The sequence below is a fragment of the Eschrichtius robustus genome, chromosome 3, assembly GCF_028021215.1.
Source record: "Eschrichtius robustus isolate mEscRob2 chromosome 3, mEscRob2.pri, whole genome shotgun sequence".
Classification (NCBI taxonomy): Eukaryota; Metazoa; Chordata; class Mammalia; order Artiodactyla; family Eschrichtiidae; genus Eschrichtius; species Eschrichtius robustus.
The window spans coordinates 155612385-155634787 of record NC_090826.1 but is presented as its reverse complement, the minus strand read 5'-3'; the positions used below and the strand labels follow the sequence as shown (position 1 = coordinate 155634787).

At 39.2% G+C, this 22403-nt stretch overlaps 1 protein-coding gene across 8 annotated transcripts in view; it reads right to left on the bottom strand.

Annotated features, from left to right (window-relative positions):
* Window positions 1–21053, bottom strand: part of MDM4 (MDM4 regulator of p53) — a 41618-nt gene extending 20565 nt beyond the window's left edge. For 6 of the 8 annotated variants that reach the window (XM_068541555.1, XM_068541561.1, XM_068541562.1 and 3 more), the window contains exons 1-4: window positions 20936–21053; window positions 4660–4768; window positions 2888–2962; window positions 577–710 (exon numbers count right to left, since the gene is read on the bottom strand). In XM_068541555.1, coding sequence (XP_068397656.1) covers window positions 577–710; window positions 2888–2962; window positions 4660–4737 — 287 coding nt within the window. In that variant the 5' untranslated portion in view covers window positions 4738–4768; window positions 20936–21053. Of the gene's footprint in view, window positions 1–576; window positions 711–2887; window positions 2963–4659; window positions 4769–20544; window positions 20586–20691; window positions 20727–20935 lie in introns of those variants that run through there. The other 2 variants (XM_068541556.1, XM_068541557.1) reach the window with 2 other exon arrangements.
* Between the last annotated feature and the right edge of the window lie 1350 nt (window positions 21054–22403).

Sequence of the window (22403 nt, the reverse complement as noted above, 5' to 3'; positions counted from 1 at the left end):
TATGAAGCCCATCGTTAACCTCAAACTGCCCAGCAATTCTACATTTCTCTCATCAGCTCACTCTTCCTCTCTCTATAACAACAGTTTCACAAAATTCTAATCTCGCCACATCAATCTCCCTCCTACCTAGGCCTTTACACATGATGTTCAATCTGCCAGCTCTCCTTCAACCAGCTCCCTCTAACTGATTAATTATCCTTCAGCTCTCAACTCAAATATCACTTCCTCAAGGAACCTTTCTTCCACCCCTAAGACCCAAAATCCCATCCTCCAACACAGCCTCATGTACCTCTTTTATGTAACACTTATCATAATATAATTTTACCCTGTATTGATGTGATAATTCGATTAAGATGGGGAAGAGTGTCTACTGTCTCACTCTACTCTTTAAGCTCCATAAAATTAGATACTGTGCTGCTCACTACTATGTTCTCAGTGCCGCACAATCACCTGATATATGTAGGCCCAACAAATATTTTGTGGACTAAAAGATTAAATAACCATTAATAACCTATGGAGATTAAGTGGTTAGGTATAAGCACCCCGAAAAGATAAACAAACCCTCACTCTTTTTACCTTGGGTCTTTCACAGAGAAGCTCTGACGACCTAGCAGCTCTCCCAAAAGATCTCCACCACAATATACCATATGCTGCTCCTGCTGATCATAAAGCTGCTTCACCATTATATACTGGCCTAGATAGTGCATGACCTACATGGGAATAACATACTATGAAGAGATCTGTCCAGCTGCTGCCCAAAACACAAATTAAATGAGGAGATAAGGTAAGTTAGTTTGCTAGAGAAAGAGGTAACATATAATGAACATGACTGTCAGTGCTTGTGTAAGGGGTCCTACAAAAGGACAGTTGCCCCCAATTACTCGGTTAATCTGCTTATTATCATTTTGGACACTATCAGACCCTTACTTTTTAGAATAAAAATGTACCAGTCTGATAATGAGAAACAGTGGTGAATTTACTTAGTATCCCCTTAATGTTCTCACCAGTCCAAGTAAAGGGGTCTGTTCTATTACTAGAAGTAATAAACTTTAAATTTGCCTGGATTATAAAAATATTTTCCAAGTCCAGGGGCACATAACTACTATAGGCTTTGATGTATGTTCACTTAAGTCTTTTTGGCAAATGAAGTACAATGGTAATAAGCCATGAGCACTATAAGTGCATAAAACAGAATTTAAGTGTTTATCAAATAAAAATTTAGTCTACCTGACCTTTTTCACAGAGTTCACAAAATGGAAGGGAACACACACAAGTTCTTGATTCAAAATTTTTAAGTTATCCAATTTTCCTAATGTGATAGATTTTCCTCCAGGTGATAGATTTTTTTTTTTAATTGCTTAATAGTTAAGTTCACTTAATGATAGTAGTAATTTTATCACAGATCACAAACGGACCAAAGCAGCTATCTTTATCTTTAGGCCCTGCTTCCCAAGAATTATTAGATATTTGCACAAAAATTTTCCCAATACTGTTTCCATTATATTGAAGCAATGATGCTCTTAGGCTCCCACCCATCCCAGGCAACATGTCCCAATATTAACGGCGCTCTCATATCTAATCAAATATCTAGAGAAAAATAAGATGAGAAAGAACATCTACTATAAGAAAAAGGAGGAAGGTTTGTTTGTTTGTTTTTGGCCATGCCATGCGGCATGAGGGATCTTAGTTCCTCAACTGGGATCGAACCTGTGCCCCCTGCATTGAAAGCGTGGAGTCTTAACCACTGGACCACCGGGGATGTCCTGGAAGTTTTTATATTTATGTCTGTCCAACTTCCAGAAAAAAATAAATCCACTACAAGTATACAAAATAAGATCTTCAAAAACACTACTCTGAATTTGTATATACTACTATTCTCATTATACCATACTGCCTCAATGCACATTCTGATAACCAATATTTAAAAATAAAAAACTAGGGAATTCCTCTTTATGCACCAAGTAGTGTCAAGATTCATAATAAAGAGCTTACTGTGTAAACTGACTCCGTCCAACATTTCCCCCATAAAACATATGTAATTAACTGTCTTAACTCAGGCAAACTCTGCCATGTTACTGAAGGAGATAGTATAATGCATTATAACAACTTTATTGATATAAAAATCCACACTTTAATAACAGTTTAGAAAAAAGTCTTACCAGAATTTTAGATACAAAGTCCAAAATGACAAACTTAATTTAAAATGATAAAAGAAATATGAGTATTCTAGAAAATCTGAAATGCCTCCAGATTTGTTTCCTTGAGAGGTAGAATGACTCAGGAGCATAGCATTGCTAACAGCTTTTATGAAAAGTCAAAAAAAAGCTTGACAATTTTGTTTCCTCTGTTTAAGAAGGGTTCGATCTTCGCCCTACTAAATCCAAGCAGTTCAAAGAGATTAACATTTTAATACTGAGTCTTTTCCACTTAAAGAATTCAATTTGTTTCTGTGTTTAAAAAAAAAACTTTAGAAACTAAGTAAGTTATTTAAATGCATGTTTAAAATAACTCACAGTGCTCAAAAGAGTATCTGACAGATTTATAATGAAAAACTACTGCATTTAATTCCTGCCTCACAGCGTATCTTGTAAATCATAGACAGTGTCTTTTTTTTTTAATTTTTTTTGGCCACACCATGCGGCTTGCTGGATCTTAGTTCCCCAACCAGGAATGGAACCCGTGCCCCCTGCAGTGGAAGCAAGGAGTCCTAACTACTGGACAGCCAGGGAAGTCCCTCGATGGTCTTTAAAATAGAACAAAAGTTGCCTCTCCAGTACCACAGGAATAGAACTTCTTTCTTAGGCCTGATTTCAGAACTATACATTCATAGGATTCTATTATACTTTTCAGCTTTTCTTTAAGCTGAGAATTTTCTTTGATGGCTTACCTCCTTAACAGTGAACATTTCACCTTGTGCACCTGCTGCCTGCAAAATCTTCAGAAGTGGCAGTTTTGGTCGTACCTGATATAAACATAAAATATATTTGCTATTTACATTTCAATTAGACTGGTTTCTGAACCCCAAGGGAAAACTAAATCTCCTTAAACTTTTTTTTTTTTAACAAACCCTGGTTCATACTTAGCATCTAATAACTACAGAAGATCAGTCTATTACTTGTTAACTTCCTGAAAAATCACATTTTCAAAAGACAGCACATTCACACCCACTAGGACGGCTATAATAACAGGAAAAAAGAAAAGAAAAAAAATAACCAGTGTTGGCGAGGATGTAAAGAAACTGGAACCCTTGTGCACTGCTAGGGGGAATGTAAAATGGTGCAGCTACTGTGAAAAACGGTTTGGCAGTTACTCAAAGAGTTAAGCATAGAATTACCATGTGACCCAGCAGTTCCACTCCTAGGTATATATCCAAAAGAACTGAAAGCAGGGACTCAAACAAATATTTGTACACCACTGTTCATAGCAGCATTATTCATAATAGCCAAAAGATGGAAACAACCTAAATACCATTGACAGATGAATGGATAAACAAGATGTGGTATATACATACAAGGAATAGTGACTTTGTTTGCCATCTCTTGACTCTGATTATAGAGTTTGTCTTTAGTCACAGAATTTAATTTTTTTCATTTTATATGATCAAATTTGTCTCTCTCATCCTCTTACAGCCTCCTTGGTTTTGTCTTTTTTTTTTTAATATTTATTTATTTGGTTGCGCTGGTTGTGGCAGGCGGGCTACTTAGTTGTGGCATGCGAACTCTTAGTTGCGGCATGCGTGTGGGATCTAGTTAGCTGACCAGGGATCAAACCTGGGCCCCCTGCATTGGGAGCACAGAGCCTTAGCCACTGCACCAGCAGGGAAGTCCCTCCTTGGTTTTGTCTTATTGAAGGTCTCTCTTATTCTAAAGTTTCAAAATACTTCCTAAATTTTCTTCTAATATTTTTTATCATTTCACTTTTTACATTTAAATCTTTATCTCTCTGGAATTTGTTTTTTGTACAAGGTTTGAGGTCTTCATTTGCTTCCTTTCAGGGATGGCCAATTTAAGTCAAAACCATTTATTACATAAGCCACATTTTCCCCCATCAAATCAAATTCCACCTTTATCATAAATTAAGGTACATAATATATATATGGTGCAATGTTTATGAAACCACAAAATTATGTATTTTATGTTAGAGGAAAAGATCTGGAACAAGACACACCAAATTGATAATAGTGTTATCTCAGGGGGAAGGGACTTAGGCAGAAGAAGGGAGGAGATGGTCAAAGGAGTCTCTACAGATAAATACTTTATAAATACATGATAAAGACTGAATTTTTTATAAAAATACAGTTACTATATTTACAATTTAAACTTGATTTTTAAAGAAAACAAACTATATACAATGAAGTGAGAAGGAAGACAAATATATAACTTGGCCCCAAATCCTCCACTAGCCACCCATACCCTAAAACAGGATAGGTGTTTAAAATGTGCCATTTTGAGCAATCTGTAACCTCCAAATATTTATTTAATCAATGATCAATTCAAATTTATGAGCACTGATACTGTTTACTAGTTTCCCTAATATGACATTTAAAAAAGGAATCTTTTCTGCTCTGAATAAAATCCTTCAGTCAGTGAAGTCAGTTACATGACCCAATTTAATTTTTAAAAACTTAAAGAAAAATAGGAATGCCTAAAAATAAGTTACCTGATTGGTTTGTTCTGGAGAGATCCTGCAAGCACTGTCAGATGTTGAACAATGGGCAGAGGTGGAAAATGTTGTCATTTTGGCAGTGAAGTGAAGTCTGCTGATAAATCTAAAAGGAAAAAAATTGTAAAATCTAAAGTAGAAAATTCTCTTTAGGATTTACAAAAAAATCAACCAGCAGAAGTAAAAGAAACACATATATCACAGCACCCTACACAAGTGCAATATACCCATGCTGAGGTTCTTGTTACCCTTCTGATCACTTTCTAGTTCAGATCCTGCAAAAAACTGAAGAGCTTCTCTAAGAGTAAGAACCATCTACACTTCCCTCAAGTGAAGCCTGCAAAAGAAACAGGTTCAGGCATGCTCCAACCTCTACACTGATGATAATGAGTAAACTGTTTTAGCTGAAAGTGAAATTTGCAATCATTACCTCCCCAGTTCTCTGGTATCTCCTCCTCTCTTGGACAGTGCTCAAGAGCACCCCCTAGGAGACAGATGCAGGGCTGGGGGAATTACCAAGATTAAGTAATAGATTAAAGACTCCAAGAGCACCAAGGAAAACCTCTGCAATATGTTGCAACATGTCTTGGCAAGAGACCACAGGAAAGTGAGAGTCAAAATATTCAGTATCAGTTAAAGCAGCTTTTAAAATGTGCCAAGCCCAAAAAGTAAATACCTAAATACCTATAAAATGGGTTAAACCAAGGTGGACATACATCATCAAAGGAAAGATATAGCATGAATTGAAATAAGGAGTAAGGTTTAATTAAAGTTTTTCACCTTTTACCTTTTGTCCTTAAAAAAAAAAAAGCTACAGAGAAGGAAAATAAATTTTTAAATAAACTTGAGTTTACCTTCAGAACTTTTTCTAGTAAAAAGGTGACAAAAGTCAGTGAAATTTATAAATAAAAAAATCAAGAGTCTGGGGACTTCTCTGGCGGTCCAGTGGTTAAGACTTCGCCTTCCAATGAGGAGGGTGTGGGTTCGATCCCTGGTCGGGGAGCTAAGATCCCACATGCCTCCCTGTCAAAAATCCAAAACATAAAACAGAAGCAATATTGTAACAAATTCAATATAGACTTAAAAAAAAAAAACTGGTCCACATTGTAAAAAAAAAAAAAAAAAATTAAAAAAAAAATCAATAGAGTCTGGTTTACAGCTAGCAAGATTCCTCAGTCTTCTGAGAAGACTTATTAACGACAACAAAGTATAAATTCAACCCTCCTTCTGAGACAGGAAGGGGGCAGGGCACAACTGTTAGGTAAAACACTGACTGAAACCGCCCACCCTGGCCAAGCAAAGCAGTTAACAATTTGCATGAGTTATTTTACGACAGGAGATCCTTGGTAAGGAACTACCAAGCCACCACCAACCGGAATAATATGGGAAAGGTCAAAAGGAGAGAGGAGACGCCAGTCCACATGTCCTACTAACCTCCTAGAATCCTCCTCGCTGGAATCCATCTTGTATGAGCGGTTGCGCGCCACCAGAAAGGACCCTGAGTCAAAATGATTGGCCAACCCAGAAACTAATCCCATCACCATAAAACCCAAGACTGAAAGCCACTTGTGGCAGAGCAGTCCTCCTGGGTTCCCTTACCCTCCTACTCTGCCCAGGCGTCCCTTCCCAATGAAGTCTCTTGCTTTGTCAGCACGTGTCTCCTCAGACAATTCATTTCTGAGTGTTAGACAAGAGCCCACTCTCGGGCCCTGGAAGGGGTCCCCCTTCCTGCAACACAACCTTTGAAAGAATGACATAGCCTAAGAACCTGACATAAACTGGTTAGAACCAACTAGATCCAAGATGGAGGACAAGTCGACTTCCACTAGACCTTGAGCCTCAGTATACACTCATTGTAACACATCAGCAAGCTAAATGACACACCCACAGGCACCATGACAGTTCCAAGGCCGACCATAAAGGTCAAAAAGTAGGTGGTGGCCCAATTCCTGGAAATCCCCACCCCTTCCCCAAAATAGCTGGAATACTCCTCCCACTCATTAGCCTATGGTATTACCCACCCCTATAAAAACTGACAACCCCATACCCTGGTGCCTCTCTCACCTTCCGAGATGGCCCACACTCTGTCTACGGAGTGTGTTTCTCCCTGAATAAATCATCTTTCATTTTACTACGGCTTGCTCTTGAATTCTCTCCTGCACAAAGCCAAGAACCCATACTCGGACTTGCCTGAGACCTGGGACATGACCATCCTCTCACGCCCCACTCTCTTTCCTGCAACACTTCTATCAGCTTCCCTTGCTCCAAAATGGGAAGTCAAACAGGATACAAGCATAACTTGTAGGGGTTTTTTGTAAATTTATTTATTTGTTTGTTTATTTTTTGGCTGCGCTGGGTCTTCATTGCTACTCGTGGGCTTTCTCTAGTTGCGGTGAGCGGGGGCTACTCTTCGTTGCGGTGCGTGGGTTTCTCATTGCAGTGGCTTCTCTTGTGTTGGAGCACAGGCTCTAGGTCCTTGGGCTTCAGTAGTTGTGGCACACAGGCTCAGTAGTTGTGGCGCACGGGCTTAGTTGCTCCGTGGCATGGGGGATCTTTCTGGACCAGGGCTCGAACCTGTGTCCCCTGCACTAGCAGGCAGATTCTCAACCACTGTGCCACGAGGGAAGTCCCATAACTTGTCATTTTAAAGCAGCTAGCTTTTAACCGGCATTTCAAACCTTATTATAAAAAAAAAAAAAAAAAAAAAAAAAAACCTCATCTTGAGAACAAACATATGGACATCAAGGGGGGAAAGCGGCGGGGGGTGTGTGGGGGTGGTGATGTGATGAATTGGGCGATTGGGATTGACATGTATACACGGATGTGTATTAAATTGATGACTAATAAGAACCTGCTGTATAAAAAAAAATTAAATAAAATTAAAAAATTAAACTAAAACAAAAACAAAAAACACCTCAACTCCCTAAACCTCCTAGTGCTATAGTCTCCCCCATCTCATTAAATGGCAGCTCCATCCTTCCAGTTGCTCAGGTCAATGACCTTGAAGCTATCCTCGATGCCTTTTTTTTCCTCACACTTCACACCCAGTCTATGAATAAATTCTGAAGCTCTATCTTCAATGTATATCCAAAATCAAACCATTTCTCACTACCTCCGTTATTACTACACTAACCAAACTGCCCAGCTCTGAACTGCCTTAGCTCCTAAAGGTTTTCTTGCTTCCACCCTTGCCCCTCTGGCTCCTAACCTCCTCCTTTTGTCTTTGCTCAAAATGTCATTTTATCAATGAGGCCACACATTTTTTTTTTTGAGGTATTAATCTACATTATAATACCAATGTTGATCTTTGCAGATGTTGTTGTGTTTTTTTTTTTAATTTATTTATTTATTTTTGGCTGTGTTGGGTCTTCGCTTCTGTGCGTGGACTTCCTCTAGCTGCGGCAAGTGGGGGCCACTCTTCATCGCGGTGTGCGGGCCTTTCACTGTCGTGGCCTCTAGTTGCGGGGCACAGGCTCCAGACGCGCAGGCTCAGCAGCTGTGGCTCACGGGCCCAGTAGCTCCGCAGCACGTGGGATCCTCCCAGACCAGGGCTCGAACCCGTGTCCCCTGCATCGGCAGGCAGACTCTCAACCACTGCGCCACCAGGGAAGCCCGAGGCCCCACATTTTAAGCGTGACCACACATTTTAAAAACTGCAACTCCCAACCCCCAGTATTCCCTATCTCCTTCCCTGCTTTATTCTTCTTTTCTTCACTGTCCTTGTTACCAACCAACACACTATATACATTTTAATTTTTATCATGTAAAACATAAGCTGTAAGTGGGAAGGGATTTCTATTTCTTTGTTCATTAATATATCCCCACTGCCTAAACTGTCAATTATGTACATAGTAGAACAACATGATGGATACAAATATTAATAATAGTTTGGACAGTTTCCAAAAATGGCCCCCAATGAACCACATCTCCCAACTGGCTACTCTACTGGAGACCACACAGAAAGGCCACGTGGAGAGGTTCAGTCATCCAGCTGAGCTCAGCTTTCCAACCATACCCTCCAAAGCATCACACATCTTGGGACATTCCAGCCTCAGGTGACACCTAACTCCAGCTACATGACAAACTACAAGTGAGACCACCAGAACCAACGCATAGAATGGGATGTTCATCCCACAGAACTCAGCACATAGCATCATAAGAAATAAATGGCAAAGACTTATATAGAGCTTAATCTGTACCAACACATATATTAATCCGTTTAATACTTAAATAATCCTATGATGTAGGCACTATTATTATCCTTACTTTATAAATGAAGCAAGAGAAGCACAGGGACATTATTTGCCCAAGATCACACAATCAGTAAACTGCTAAAGTCAAGATTTTAAACTCAGAACAGCTCTGAAGTCCCCACTTAGCAATATTTTTTTCCCATTAGACTTCAAGTACACAGAATTAATCACAATTCTTTCCTTCAATACATACTCTCATTGTTCATCCACACATGGCCCACTTTTACTTGAGTTTTCTTAATAATGCAATAAACATCCACAAACTAGGACTCTGGCAACAGTCTATATTTACCCATAAGATTCCCCCTCCCATTCCCCTGCCTCCTCCCAACAATTATCCTGAATTCTGTTTTGATTTTCTTCCCTTCCTTTTTATGCACTTTACTGCACCAAAATGGAATCCTAAAAAGTACATATTTTCAGTTTAGCTGCTTTTAACTCACAAAAAAGGAAGTATGTTATATGTAATTTTAGGAATTTTTGTTTCACTAAAATAAATTCCTACTTTTGTGTCACTTGAGTTCCTTCATATAACATAAAATTTACCATTTTTTAAAATTTTATTGAAGAATAGTTGATTTACAATGTTGTGTTTAATTTCTGCTGTACAGCAAAGTGACTCGGTTATACATATATAAATTCTTTTTCATATTCTTTTCCATTATGGTTTATCACAGGATATTGAATACAGTTCCCTGTGCTATACAGTAGGACCTTGTTGTTTATCCATCCTATATATAATAATTTGCATCTGCTAATCCCAAGCTCCCAGTCCCTCCCTTCCCTACCCCATTACCATTTTTAAATTTACAATTCAGTGACATGAAGTACATTCACAATGTTGTACACCATCACCACTATCCACCTCCAGAACTTTTTCATCACCGCAAACTGAAACTCTGTACTCATAAAACAATAACTCACTATCCCCTCTCCCCAGACCCTGGTAACCACTACCCTACTTTCTGTCTCTATTAATATGCCCATTCTAGGTACCTCATATAAATGAAATCATACAATATTTGTCCTTGTGTCTGGCTTATTTCACTTAGCATAATGTTTTCAATGTTCACCCATGTCATAGAATATTTTATTCTTTATTTACTTTGCTGTATATTTCCAGTGTGTGATGGACATTTGAGTTGTTTCTAGGCTTTCACTATCATTAGTGCTATTAACGTTCTTCTACATGTGCCAAAAAGTATCTCGTGGGCATATCTACAAGACAGATTGCTGGGTTACAGCATATATGAATATTCAACTTTAGGATCTGACACCAAACTGTCCTCAAAGTGTTTGCACCAATTTATAATCCTATCAGCAATGTATAAGATACCCTGTGAATCTACCTCCTTTCCAACATCTGATGTCTTAAGACTTTTTAATTTTTCCCAATCAAATAGGTATGGGCTTGGTCTACAGTTCCCTGATCACTATGATGCTATCTCTTTACATGCTTATCAGCCATATGTGTTTCCTCTTCTGTGAAATGTGTTCTTGTCATTTACACACTTTTCTAATTGATTTTGTTATACTTACTGATTTATAATAGTTCTTTATATATTTTTAATATTAACCCTTTGTCAATTGGATGTCCTGCAAATATCTTCTCCCAATTTTTAATGTCCTTTCTATTTTCTAGAAGGTGGAAAAATCTTTTTGAGCAAAAGCTTAATTTTAAAAATTTATATTTATCAATCTTCTATTTTTTAGTCAATGACCTCTGCCTGGCTTAAACAATCTTTTATTCTCCAAGGTCTCACTTTCACCTAGACTTTCTACTAAGATTTGTGTGTGGGGGGGAGGGAGATGTCTACTAAAACTTTAAAATTTTTGTTTATGACATTTAAACCCTTAATCCGTCTAGAGTTGACTTTTTTCTTTTTAGAGGTCAGTTTTATTCTTTTTCTATATGGATGGCCATTTTTTCCCAGCTCAATTTATTGAACATGACCTTCTTGATTGACAGCCACCTTTGTTGTGTATCAACATGCATGGGTGTTCATGAGTTTTCTATTTTAGTCCACTGGTTTGATCTTCCTGTCTATACAATTTGACACTTTTTTTTTTTAATTTATTTTTTAAAGTTTTTTTGGCTGCGTTGGGTCTTCGTTGCTGCACGCGGGCTTTTCTCTAGTTGCAGCGAGCGGGGGCTACTCTTTGGGCCTACTCTTTGTTGCGGTGCACAGGCTTCTCATTGCCGTGGCTTCTCTTGTTGCAGAGCACAGGCTCTAGGTGTGTGGGCTTCAGTAGTAGTGGCTTGCGGGCTCTAAAGCGCAGGCTCAGTAGTTGTGACTCATGGGCTTAGTTGCTCCGCAGCATGTGGGATCTTCCCGGACCAGGGCTTGAACCTGTGTCCCCTGCATTGGCAGGCAGATTCTTAACCACTGCTCCACCAGGGAAGCCCCTGACACTATCTTAATTCTTATATCTTATCAGGAGTCTTGCTATCCCACAGGGCAAGTCTTCCCCTCCCGTTCCTTTTTAGAAGTGACCAGCTATTCTTGGGTCCTTAACTCTTCTACATAAAATTTAGCATCATCAAGTTCCATGAAAATCCCTCTTGGGATTATGAATGAAATTACATTTAATATATAGATCAAACTGTTTTTCAATTCATTAACATGACATATTCCTCTATTAAGATCTTATTTAATATCTCTTAGAAAAGTTGTACAATTTTCCCTTTAGAGGTCTAGCACATTTGTGTTAGACTGATTTCTAAAGTTGATATAGATACTACTGTGATGCCTTCTCTTTCATTGTTTTTTAGTGGTTTTTGCATACGTACAGAAATACAAGTGACTTTCAATAATCTTATATCCAGTCACCTGCTAAACTTACATAATTATTTTTAGTAATTTGTCTGTGGATCCTTCTGTTTTCTATGTAAATGACCATATCACCTGCAGATAAAACTTTATTCCTTCCTTTCCAATTCTTGTGCCTCTAATTTCTTCTACTCGTCTTACATTACTGTTTAGGACTGTCAATACAATGTTGAGTACACACGGTATCAGGCATTTTTGTCTCTGATTTTAAAGGGAGTGCTTCTAATGTTTCCTTACATAACATGTTTTCTCTATTTTTTTCTTATAGCTATTCTTTATCATCTTGGAAGGGTTCCTTTTGCTCCTCATTAAGAATATATCATGGGGGCTTCCCTGGTGGCGCAGTGGTTGAGAATCTGCCTGCTAATGCAGGGGACATGGGTTCGAGCCCTGGCCTGGGAAGATCCCACATGCCGCGGAGCAGCTGGGCCCGTGAGCCACAATTACTGAGCCCGCGCGTCTGGAGCCTGTGCTCCACAACAAGAGAGGCCGCGATAGTGAGAGGCCCGCGCACCGCGATGAGGAGTGGCCTCCGCTTGCCACAACTAGAGAAAGCCCTCGCACAGAAACGAAGACCCAACACAGCCATAAATAAATAAATTTAAAAAAAAAAAAAAGAATATATCATGGGGACCTCCCTCGTGGCACAGTGGATAAAACCCCAAGTTCCCAATGCAGGGGGGTCAGGGTTTGATCCCTGGTCAGGGAACCAGATCCCATATACATGCTGCAACTAAGAGTGTGAATGACACAACTAAGGAGCCCACCTGCCGCAACTAAGACCCAGTGCAACCAAATAAATTTTTTTTAATGTGGTTAAAAAAAAAAAAGAATATATCATGGACATACACACTACTACATACAAAATAGATAACAAGGCCCCACTGAATAGCACAGGGAACTATACTCAGTATTTTGTAATAACCAGTAAGGGAAAAGACTCTGAAAAAAAAAATATATATATATAACTGAATCACTGTGTTGTACACCTGAAACTAACACAACATTGTAAATCAACTATACTTCAACAAAATAAAATTTAAAAAAAAAAGGATTATATCATGGAAGAGTGATTTAGAAAATGCTTTTTCTGCACCTATTAAAACGATCATTTTTTTTGGTTTTTTAATCTATTAATGTGGTAAATTTTGAATTTCATTTATGGATTTTCTAATATAGAAATCCTTGCACACCTGAGATCAATCCAACTTGGTTTTGGATATTATCCTTTTTTGCATACTGTTGGTTTTGATTTGTTAATATTTTGTTTAGGTTGTAAAGTCTCTACTAGTGAATGAAATAAGTCTGTTATTTTCCACTGTCAAGTTTTTGTCTCATTTGGATGTCAGGGTTAGCTGGCCTAAAAGAATAAATTGTTTAGTCCCTATTTGTCTATTGCCCAAAAAAAAAATTCTACAACAAAATTGAGATTTCTAGTCTTTGAAAGATTTCTGACCTCACCTATAAAACTTATAAAACCCAGTGCTTTCTTTGTGGAAAGATTTATGTATGTATGTATGTATTTATTTACGGCTACGTTAGGTCTTCGCTGCTGTGTGCAGTCTTTCTCTAGCTGCAGTGAGCAAGGGCTACTCTTCGTTATGGTGCACGGGCTTCTCATTGTGGTGGCTTCTCTTTGGTGCAGAGCACAGGCTCTAGGTGCACAGGCTTCAGTAGTTGTGGCACACGGGCTCAGCAGTTGTGGCTCACGGGCTCTAGAGCACAGGCTCAGTAGTTGTGGCACAAGTGCTTAGTTGCTCCGTAGCATGTGGGATCTTCCTGGAGCAGGGCTCAAACCCATGTCCCCTACATTGGCAGGCAGATTCTTAACCACTGTGCCACCAGGGAAGTCCTGTGGGAAGATTTTTAATTGCTGCTTTAGCTTAATAAATATTAGATTATTCAAGCTTTTTTCTTCTTCCATTCTGTCTAGGTCTTCAAAATTGCTGGCATATAGTTGATAGTATTCTTTTAATCTTTATTTAGTATACAGTTGCATCCTTCTTTCCATTCGTGATACTGTTTAACATATCTTACTATTTCTACTTTAAAAAATTTATTCTGTTCATTTCCTGATTATTATAAATTAGACACTTAGTTCACTCCTTTTATAATTGAATATTTAAGGCTAAAAATTCCTTCCCCCTCCTACCCCAGCACTACTTTTTTATTCAGCTCATAGGTTTTGATATATAAAGTCTTCATTCTCATTCAGCTGTAGGTATTTTTAAATTTTCATAATTTATTTAATCCATGAATTATATAGCTATGCATATGCACACTGTATTTCTCAAATGTATGTTTTTGTGATTAACCACTAATTTAGCAGCACAGTGGGAGAGATCACCCTCTGCATAAAACTTGATCTTTGAAATTGTTACAGCTTTCACCATGGTCTAGTTGATGATCAATTCCATACTAAATGCGTGCAAAACTCTATGTTCATTAGATTAATCTTGTTGGTTTTTTACAATCTTCTATTTCTGCCTATTTGTCAGCTTGATCTACAACTAATTAAGAGATGTAATGAAATCTCCCACCATGATGGTGGATTTCTCCATTGATCCCAGCGTAGTTCTACCAATTTCACTTCATCTGCTGTAAGGATTTTTAATCAGAGGCATTTGCGCTTTAAACTGCTATATCTTCTTGGTGAGTGATTAATATATAGTGATTATAATTATGTAGTGTTTCTTTCCATCCCAATTAAGACATTCTGTCTTAAAGTATATTTTATCTTGTATTAGTATGGTCATGCCAACTTTCTTTTAGTTAGTATTTCCATGTATGTATTTCCCCAATCTTTTAATTTCAATTTTTGCATGCCCTTAAACTTTTGGCGTGCCCTCGTAAAAAGCATATATCTGGATTTTGAGTTTTTTAATCCAATTTGTCTATTTTTATCTTTGGTGAATTTAGTCCATTTATTGTAATTGATATCTATAAATCTGTCTCTATCATCTTTTTCTTTTCTTTTTTAAGAACAAGTTTTGGAATTTCCAAAGAGTTTCTTTCTTTCTTTCTTTCTTTTTTTTTTTTTAATATTTACTTATTATTTGGTTGCACCAGGCGGGTTCCTTAGTTGTGGCTCACCAGCTCCGTAGTTGCAGCACGTGGGCTCCTTTGTTGCGGCATGCAAACTCTTAGTTGTGGCATGCATGTGGGATCTAGTTCCCTGACCAGAGATGGAACCTGGGCCCCCTGCATTGGGAGCACGGAGTCTTAACCACTGTGCCACCAGGGAAGTCTCCCCCACTTTTTTTTTTTTTTTTTTTTACTATTTATTTATTTATTTGGCTGCACCAGGTCTTAGTTGTGGAACTTGGGATCTTTCAGTTGTGGCATGCGGGATCTAGTTCCCTGACCAGGGATCGAACCCCAGCCCCTGCACTGGGAGCTCCGAGTCTTAACCACTGGACCACCAGGGAAGTCCCTGTCTCTACCATCTTAATTTAGCATTGCAGCTTGTCCTACTCTTCCTTTTACTCTTCCTTTTACCTTTCTTAAAATTGTATCTCTGTCTCCTTGCTAATAAGATATGAACTTTAGCACGATATCATTTGGACTTTAAATTCTGGAGTAGATATCTTTTTCTCTCTCTTGAATTTTCCTTTTCTCTCTTTTTTTTTCCCCTTTGGCCTTAGCCTTTACAACAATAAATGGTAACAACATATCTGATTACCTTTATTTCATATATCTCTTGTAACATTTTCTGGATTTGAATCTCTCAGTACTTCATCTAGAACTGTCTTCAATGTGGGCCTTTAGGTGGCAAGGCTTCCAATACTTCATATGCCTGAAAATATCTGTATCATCCCCTCCTATTTAAATAAATGTGATTAGGTATAAAGCTCTAAGTTCCCCTACAAAACCCTAAAAACACCCTTTTGTCTTCTTGCATTTAGTGATGTTGTTCAAAACTCTTATGTCAATTCAATTTTTGCTCCTTTGTGTGTGATCTGTTCTTTCTCTCTGAGGCTCCTACAATTTTCCTTTGCTGTGATACGCTTAAATTTCACTATAATGTGTCTAGAAGTGAGTTTTTCCTGACCTCTTATTTTTAGCACTCTAAAAAACCCTTCCATCTGGGGACTTTCTTTTTCCTTTTTAATTCTAAAAGAGAACTATTTTTCCATTATTTCTTCAATACTTCCTCCTTTTCATTCTTATTTCTCTAAGATTCCTATTATTCAGATATGAGTACCTCTACATCTGTTCTCCTTATCTTTTAACTTTTCATTTATATTTTTTTTTTCTTTGTCCTTTTCTCCTTTGTTCTGGGAGATTTCCTCAATCTAGAATTCTAATTCACTCAATCGTATCCATTCTGTTACATCCATCTGATGTGATGTTCTTTATTTCAACCACTGTATTTTTCAAGCCTACTATTTCTGCTTGGTTCTATCAGCCTCTGCTTATTCTTGTTTCAAGTTGCTAATATCATCCCTACTTCTTCTAGAATGATTGTCAGTCTAACTTTAAACTTTTTTTAAAAATTTATTTATTTAATTTATTTATTTTTGGCTGCATTGGGTCTTCATTGCTGTGCGCAGGCTTTCTCTAGTTGCAGCGAGCAAGGGCTACTCATTGTGGTAGCTTCTCTTGTTGCGGAGCACGGGCTCTAGGCGTACGGGCTTAAGTAGTTGTAGCACGCAGGCTCAGTAGTTGTGGCACACAGGCTCAGTAGTCATGGCGCACGGGCTTAGTTGCTCCGCGGCATGTGGGATCTTCCCGGACCAGGGCTCGAACCTGTGTCTCCTGCATTGGCAGGCAGACTCTTAACCACTGAGCCATGAGGGAAGCCCTAACTTTAAACTCTGGATCCATCTATTCTATTATTTATGTTCCAATGTAGCTTATATATTGCTCTCTTGAAATACCTGTGCTCTTCAACACTGTTATTTTTTCCTAGAGGACAGCAGCTATTCTGATAGGCAAAGCATAAGGGAGAAGACCAAATTCCAGCCAAAATCAGCCACAGTAAGCTGGAGTAAGGTAGGAAATGAACACTAAAGTAGAAAATCCCAAGCACCAGATAACCACAATCACTATCCATCCCATACAATCACTGCTCAGACCAAGGATTCACCTTTTGTTCCCCAGGGAGATACAGCATTATGATAGGGATTTGGGGAGACCTAAGAATTAAGAAGTTAAGGGACAGAGAAGTGACTGCCTAAAGTCAGTCATCGCTTGTTTTTTTTTCTCAACTCCTCCTCACAAGTATATGCTTCTGTAATGCCCTGATTTACTCTTAAGGAGAGCTGGACTAGGGTTGAGTCACAGCAAGTGTAGAAAAAGGTAATTCCAAGGTAATGAGGCAGGAGAGCAACTAGAGCAGTATTCCAATAGTTCCCTTCTTCCATGGTTTTATTCTCCTACAGTCATGCCTGGCTGACTCCTGTCCTAGGCCAAAGACCCACCCTCCCCCCAGTCCCACCTCCACCCCACAAAGCAGTTCAAAAAGTCCACATCACCCATTTGTTTCTCACAGTATTTTCCTTTTATAGTCCCTCTAGGGATGATTTTAGAGAAAGGAGTCAGCAGTCATGCTAGTTCAGCATCTTAGTAGGAACAAGACTTGACCGCTTGGCAGCTCTGAAGAATTTAAACCTCAATAAGCGTTTAACATCTGGTAGAAAGTGTTGTGCCATTAAAAAGATACTGATTTAAGGGCCATAGAAGTTCAGAGCAGGACAAATTACTTTTGATTGCAAGGCAGAGGAGGAATGAGAGGGAATGGCAATAGCAGTGGGAGGATTTTAAAATGGGAGAACACTGGAAAGAATAGGAGAGAAAAATATCATGAGGAAAGGAATTGTTCTCAGATGTATGTGAGAAATGAAGTCAGTTGATGGGCTCTGAACCCAAAGCAAGATCTTGTCCCTTTTCCACCTGGAATCTGTTTTGAGTGCAACAGGGTTAGGTACTGTTAGTCTCTCCTTAATACAGAAAACTGAGGCTTAAAGAAGTCAAATAACTTGCCCAAGACTAAAGCTTATCCTTTTACATTCAGTTTCTCAAACCAGAAAGTTAGAGTCATCTTGATCTCTCCCTCTTCCCCCATTATCACATCATCAAACTTTATGGATTTTAACTCCTAAATCTTTCAAAACCACGCCCTCTCTTTATCTTCACCACCAATTCCCCAAATCAAAAAATGTTATTTCTTGCCTGTGTCACTGCAATAGACTCTTAACTGTCTCTCTAACCCCACTTCAATCCAAACTCCACACTACAGCCAGAAGGATTAAAAAACCAAAATAAAATAAACAATCCTACCCTGACAGGCCCTGCTCCACTGCTTGCTACTGTTCGAAAAATAAAGAGCCTAGGCCCTCAGCACCTTGCCAGTCTTTCCAACTTACACTGCTCTTCCCCACACTCCCTGCACCTCATCCACACTGATCTCTTAGTTTCTCAAACAGAGCCTCTGCACACATTGTTCCTTCATTTTGAACACAGTTCTGTACAAGACTGACTCATCCTAAACCTTCCAGTCTCCAGTTAAATGTCATCTCCTCAACAATCATTAATAGGTGTTAAAACCATATAAGTGAAAGGTTGGGGGAAGGGGGGACTTAAAAACACATTGAGCAGGCTTACAGCATTTGACCCACTGACCAAATTTATCTCTAGAAAGAGCAACATTCACACATCGTGTACTTCCTATGTGAAGCAACAGGAAGCACCCAGTACCTCCTATGAAGTATTCTTGGCCCCCCACCCCCAATCCAAATCTAATCAAGCTTCTAGATCTAACTAATATGTGTTTGTAGGGGGGAAAAATGGAGGGTGGAGGCATAAGTAAACAATACTAAAAGCAGGCAATTAGCCAAATCCAGAATGTAGGAAATTCTACAGGGTCTTGGGTGCAGCATTACTGTTGAAGTGGACAGACTGTTATAGAGACTTAAAAAACACTACCCTAATACAATGTGTGGACCTTGTTCAAGTCCTAATTCAAACAAGCCATCTGTAAAATGTCATTTTTTCCTAAACAATCAGGAAATTTTGAATTATGTACTAGGTATTAGATACTATTAAGAAGCTGTGTATAACTGATTCACTCTGTTATAAAGCAGAAACTAACACACCATTGTAAAGCAATTATACTCCAATAAAGATGTTAAAAAAAAAAAAAAGCTGTAAATGGTAGTAGAAAGGCACTGTGGTAAATTTTTTAAAAATCCTAACCTGGTAAGAGCTACATCCTGACATATTTAAAGGTAAATAAAATGACACATCTGTGAAACTTTAAAATATTTCATTAAAAAGGTGGGAAAATAGAAAAAACAATATTAAATTAAAACATTAGGTTTTAATTACCTTATGGAATGGTACACAGCAAATGTGTAAGAAATGACAAAATTTCCGTGTGTTTATCTATTGTATCTTGAAAAAACTAGTAATCTTGGAAATCCTATTCCAGTTACCTTCTTGGTCAAGGCTTTTCTGACTCCCCAAAGGAAGCTGATGACACCAGAGCACCTCTATTAAAACACTCACAACATTATATTTATGTTTTTATGTGTGTCCCCTAGTGGACTGAAATCATAGAGAGCAGGAACAGTCTTATACATCTCTCAATGATAACAGAAGAGTGGTTTTTACCCTACATTTAGTCCAAAAGACTCCTACACCTCATCTTCAAATCTCTACCTTTGAAGATAACTGTGATTTAAAGACTAAGTAAAATAAAAGCTTCTTGTCAGAAGTCAGCAGAACTAATCATTCTTATCAATTCTTTAAAGCCCTAAGGACCTCTACTAAACACCAGTCTGACTGTCTTTCAACTAAATATGTAAAAGTAATAAAACCAACGGTCTTCTTTTAAAAAAGAAACTACCATTCAGATGTTGTTTTAGTTCTTACAAGGTCTGTTACACATCTAAAAAGGTGAAGTGTGTAGCAAGAGTATGCTCCAGCAGTTTGCAAAACAAACAATATGCTAGGAAACAACCTAAAAATCCATCAGTGGGGAGCTGGTTAAAGAAATTCTTGTACAACCCTGTAATTCAATACTACGCAAGCCCTTAAAAGAAAATATTATATGTATACTTTATGGAAAGCTGTCCCTGATGTTATTTGAAAAACTTAAGGTACAGAACAGTACACACAAAATGACCCCACTGTGGTTTAAAAATGCGAATATGTGTGGAAGAAGTCAGGAAGGACATAATACCAAGCAGTTACGGGTAGCTAGCTTGAGGAGGGGACAGGTTAGGGACACGTTAATGGACAGTTGACTTTACACACTTCTGTACTGTGTGCTTATTTTTCTTTTTAACAACAGGCAAGTAGTATTTTAGTGTTTTAAAAAACTTTAAAATAAAAAATTGTGATCCTGACCGTACTGTGAAACAAAATATTCCGAAATAGGTACTTCTAAACTAAATTAGCTTTTCATAGCAGGAATGTATGAGGAGAGAGGGGACTAAACCCAAACTGAGATGTAGTAAAATTTAATACCGAAAGGTACCACCAAGTTATCTTTGATACTTGTTCCCCGTGCCAACATCCCAAAGAATGCAGCAGCTTCGTAACTAACAGATCTTCCGGGATGAAGGAAAACAGAAGCAGCATTTTCTCCGGGTGCCGCTTTAAGACAGGGGTTTTCAAACTCGAGGGTGTACAAGAATCAACTGGGAAATGTGCTGATTAAAATACATATTCCCGAGCCCCAGCTCCTGATATTCTGTTAGGGGAAGTCTGGGTGTGGCCCCCAAATGAGCATTCTTCAAACAAGCACTCAAGTGCCTCTGAGACAGATGGTCCGCAGCCCTTAAAATTACTACCTTAAAATCTTGAAGACATCTCAGTGTCACTCTCTCCGCCTCCCTCTTTCCCACCTTTCCTCCAAAGTGCCTCAGTCATCCTCATATTTTGCGTCCAATTAAGCATCGTCAATCTATTTCGATTTGGTTTGTAACCTGTTGGCCGACCTGCATCACGTCACTCCACCTCCATTTTTGTCCTCTGCTGATTCTCATCTTATAACCCTTCCCCCACCAGCCCTTCTTCCGCCCTGTGCGACCGTCCCCACGCCGCCACCCACGCCTCTAGCTCCTCCCGCCGGCTACCCCGGCTCCGGGGCCTGCAGAACTGGCCGCGCCGCGCCCGCTCCCCACTCTCCACTTCCCACCCCCGGCCTCCCGGCACCCCGCCGACTAAACCCCAAAGCCACACCTTACGGCCGCTCCATGAGTCGCTCCCCCGCAGAGCCCGGGGGGGAGGGGGCGTCAGTCACAGGCCCTAAGGCCCCAGCAGCATTTTGAAACGGCGAGCAGTGAGGGCGCAACTTCCGGCCTCGCCAACCCATCTCCCATAAGAGCTTCCGGTGAGGCCTCCAGAAACCATAGATGGGCCAACTGGATGGCTAGAGAGCCAGAAGGCTGAGCCGTCCCTACCATAGAGTAGATCCAGTGCGGGGAAAGAGAGTCGCAGGACCTGGACCTCTAAGAGTTGTGAGGTTTCAAGAGAGAACATTTGAGGAAATTGCAGGGTCTTGTGATATTCATAAACATGTCCTGGGAGATCAAAAAACAGGGAGGGGAGAAAGCTAAAAGCATAATCAGAGGCCACCTTTTCAACTCTTCAGAAAGCTGAAAAGCCACTCCCTCTGTTTCTCAGTGTTAACTTATTCATTCTTACTCCCCAGAGGTGGCTGGAGCGGAGAAGCAGCATCCTAGTGTTGTCGCTAATTGGGTGAGAATAAGCCTAGTATATACACGAATCACTACAAGAAATGCTAAAAGAGAGATGCAAAGGACAATGAGGTGGAGCTTATTTGGATCACACAACCAGGTCATCTAGCCTGCTTTCTCCCAATACAAAAGTACCTTCAAATCTCTCAGGCAGGCTGTCTTCAACCTCTGCCAGTGCCAACTGGCATGACCTCCCCCCAATACCTCATTTCGTTTATTTTAGGATGATTCTAGGTGTTAGAGGAATTTCTGGGCTGAAATACGTTATTTTGCCATTTCTCTTGGTTTCAGTTCTGCAGTTTGGAGAAGAGTAAGGCTTTATTCTTTCCAATATAAGTACTATTGGGTTTTTTTGCAGACAGTTATCATGTCCCATCTCTAACCCTCTCTTTTGTTTTTCTGCAGGCTGAAAATCCCCTCAGAACCTTCAACTATTTATTTGCCATGGCTTCAAGCCCCCTTGCCACCCTTCTGAACAAGTACCTCTTTGTCCTATTTAAAATGTGGCTCCCAGAACCAGATACACACCCATGCAAAATAAAATGGGGCAATGACCTCTCTTAATTTGCACATTGCACCTTGCTCTATTTCTGGCATAACCTCCGACTTAGATGGAGATCCAGAGTTCTGTAAATGAGCTGAAGAATTAATTCTTTTTTCACAGTTGCTCCCAGAGAGCTTTTTTAGGTGAACCACTGTCAACTATTTCTCCTCTCTTTTTCTGCAATTAATTTTAATTTTTGAAAAAATCCCAAACAGGAGTTTGTTTTGTATCTTTTAAATAGTACCTTGTTACTTTAGGTCCTTTCCTACTGTCTCCTGGACTCTTGGAATTGTGATCCTGTCATGCAATTCAGTTTGTTGACAAGTATTTGTTGAATATCTGCTGTGTGCCAAGCACCAATGTAGAGGATTCTAAAACAATCCTAGGAATCTGCCTAGAGGAGGCC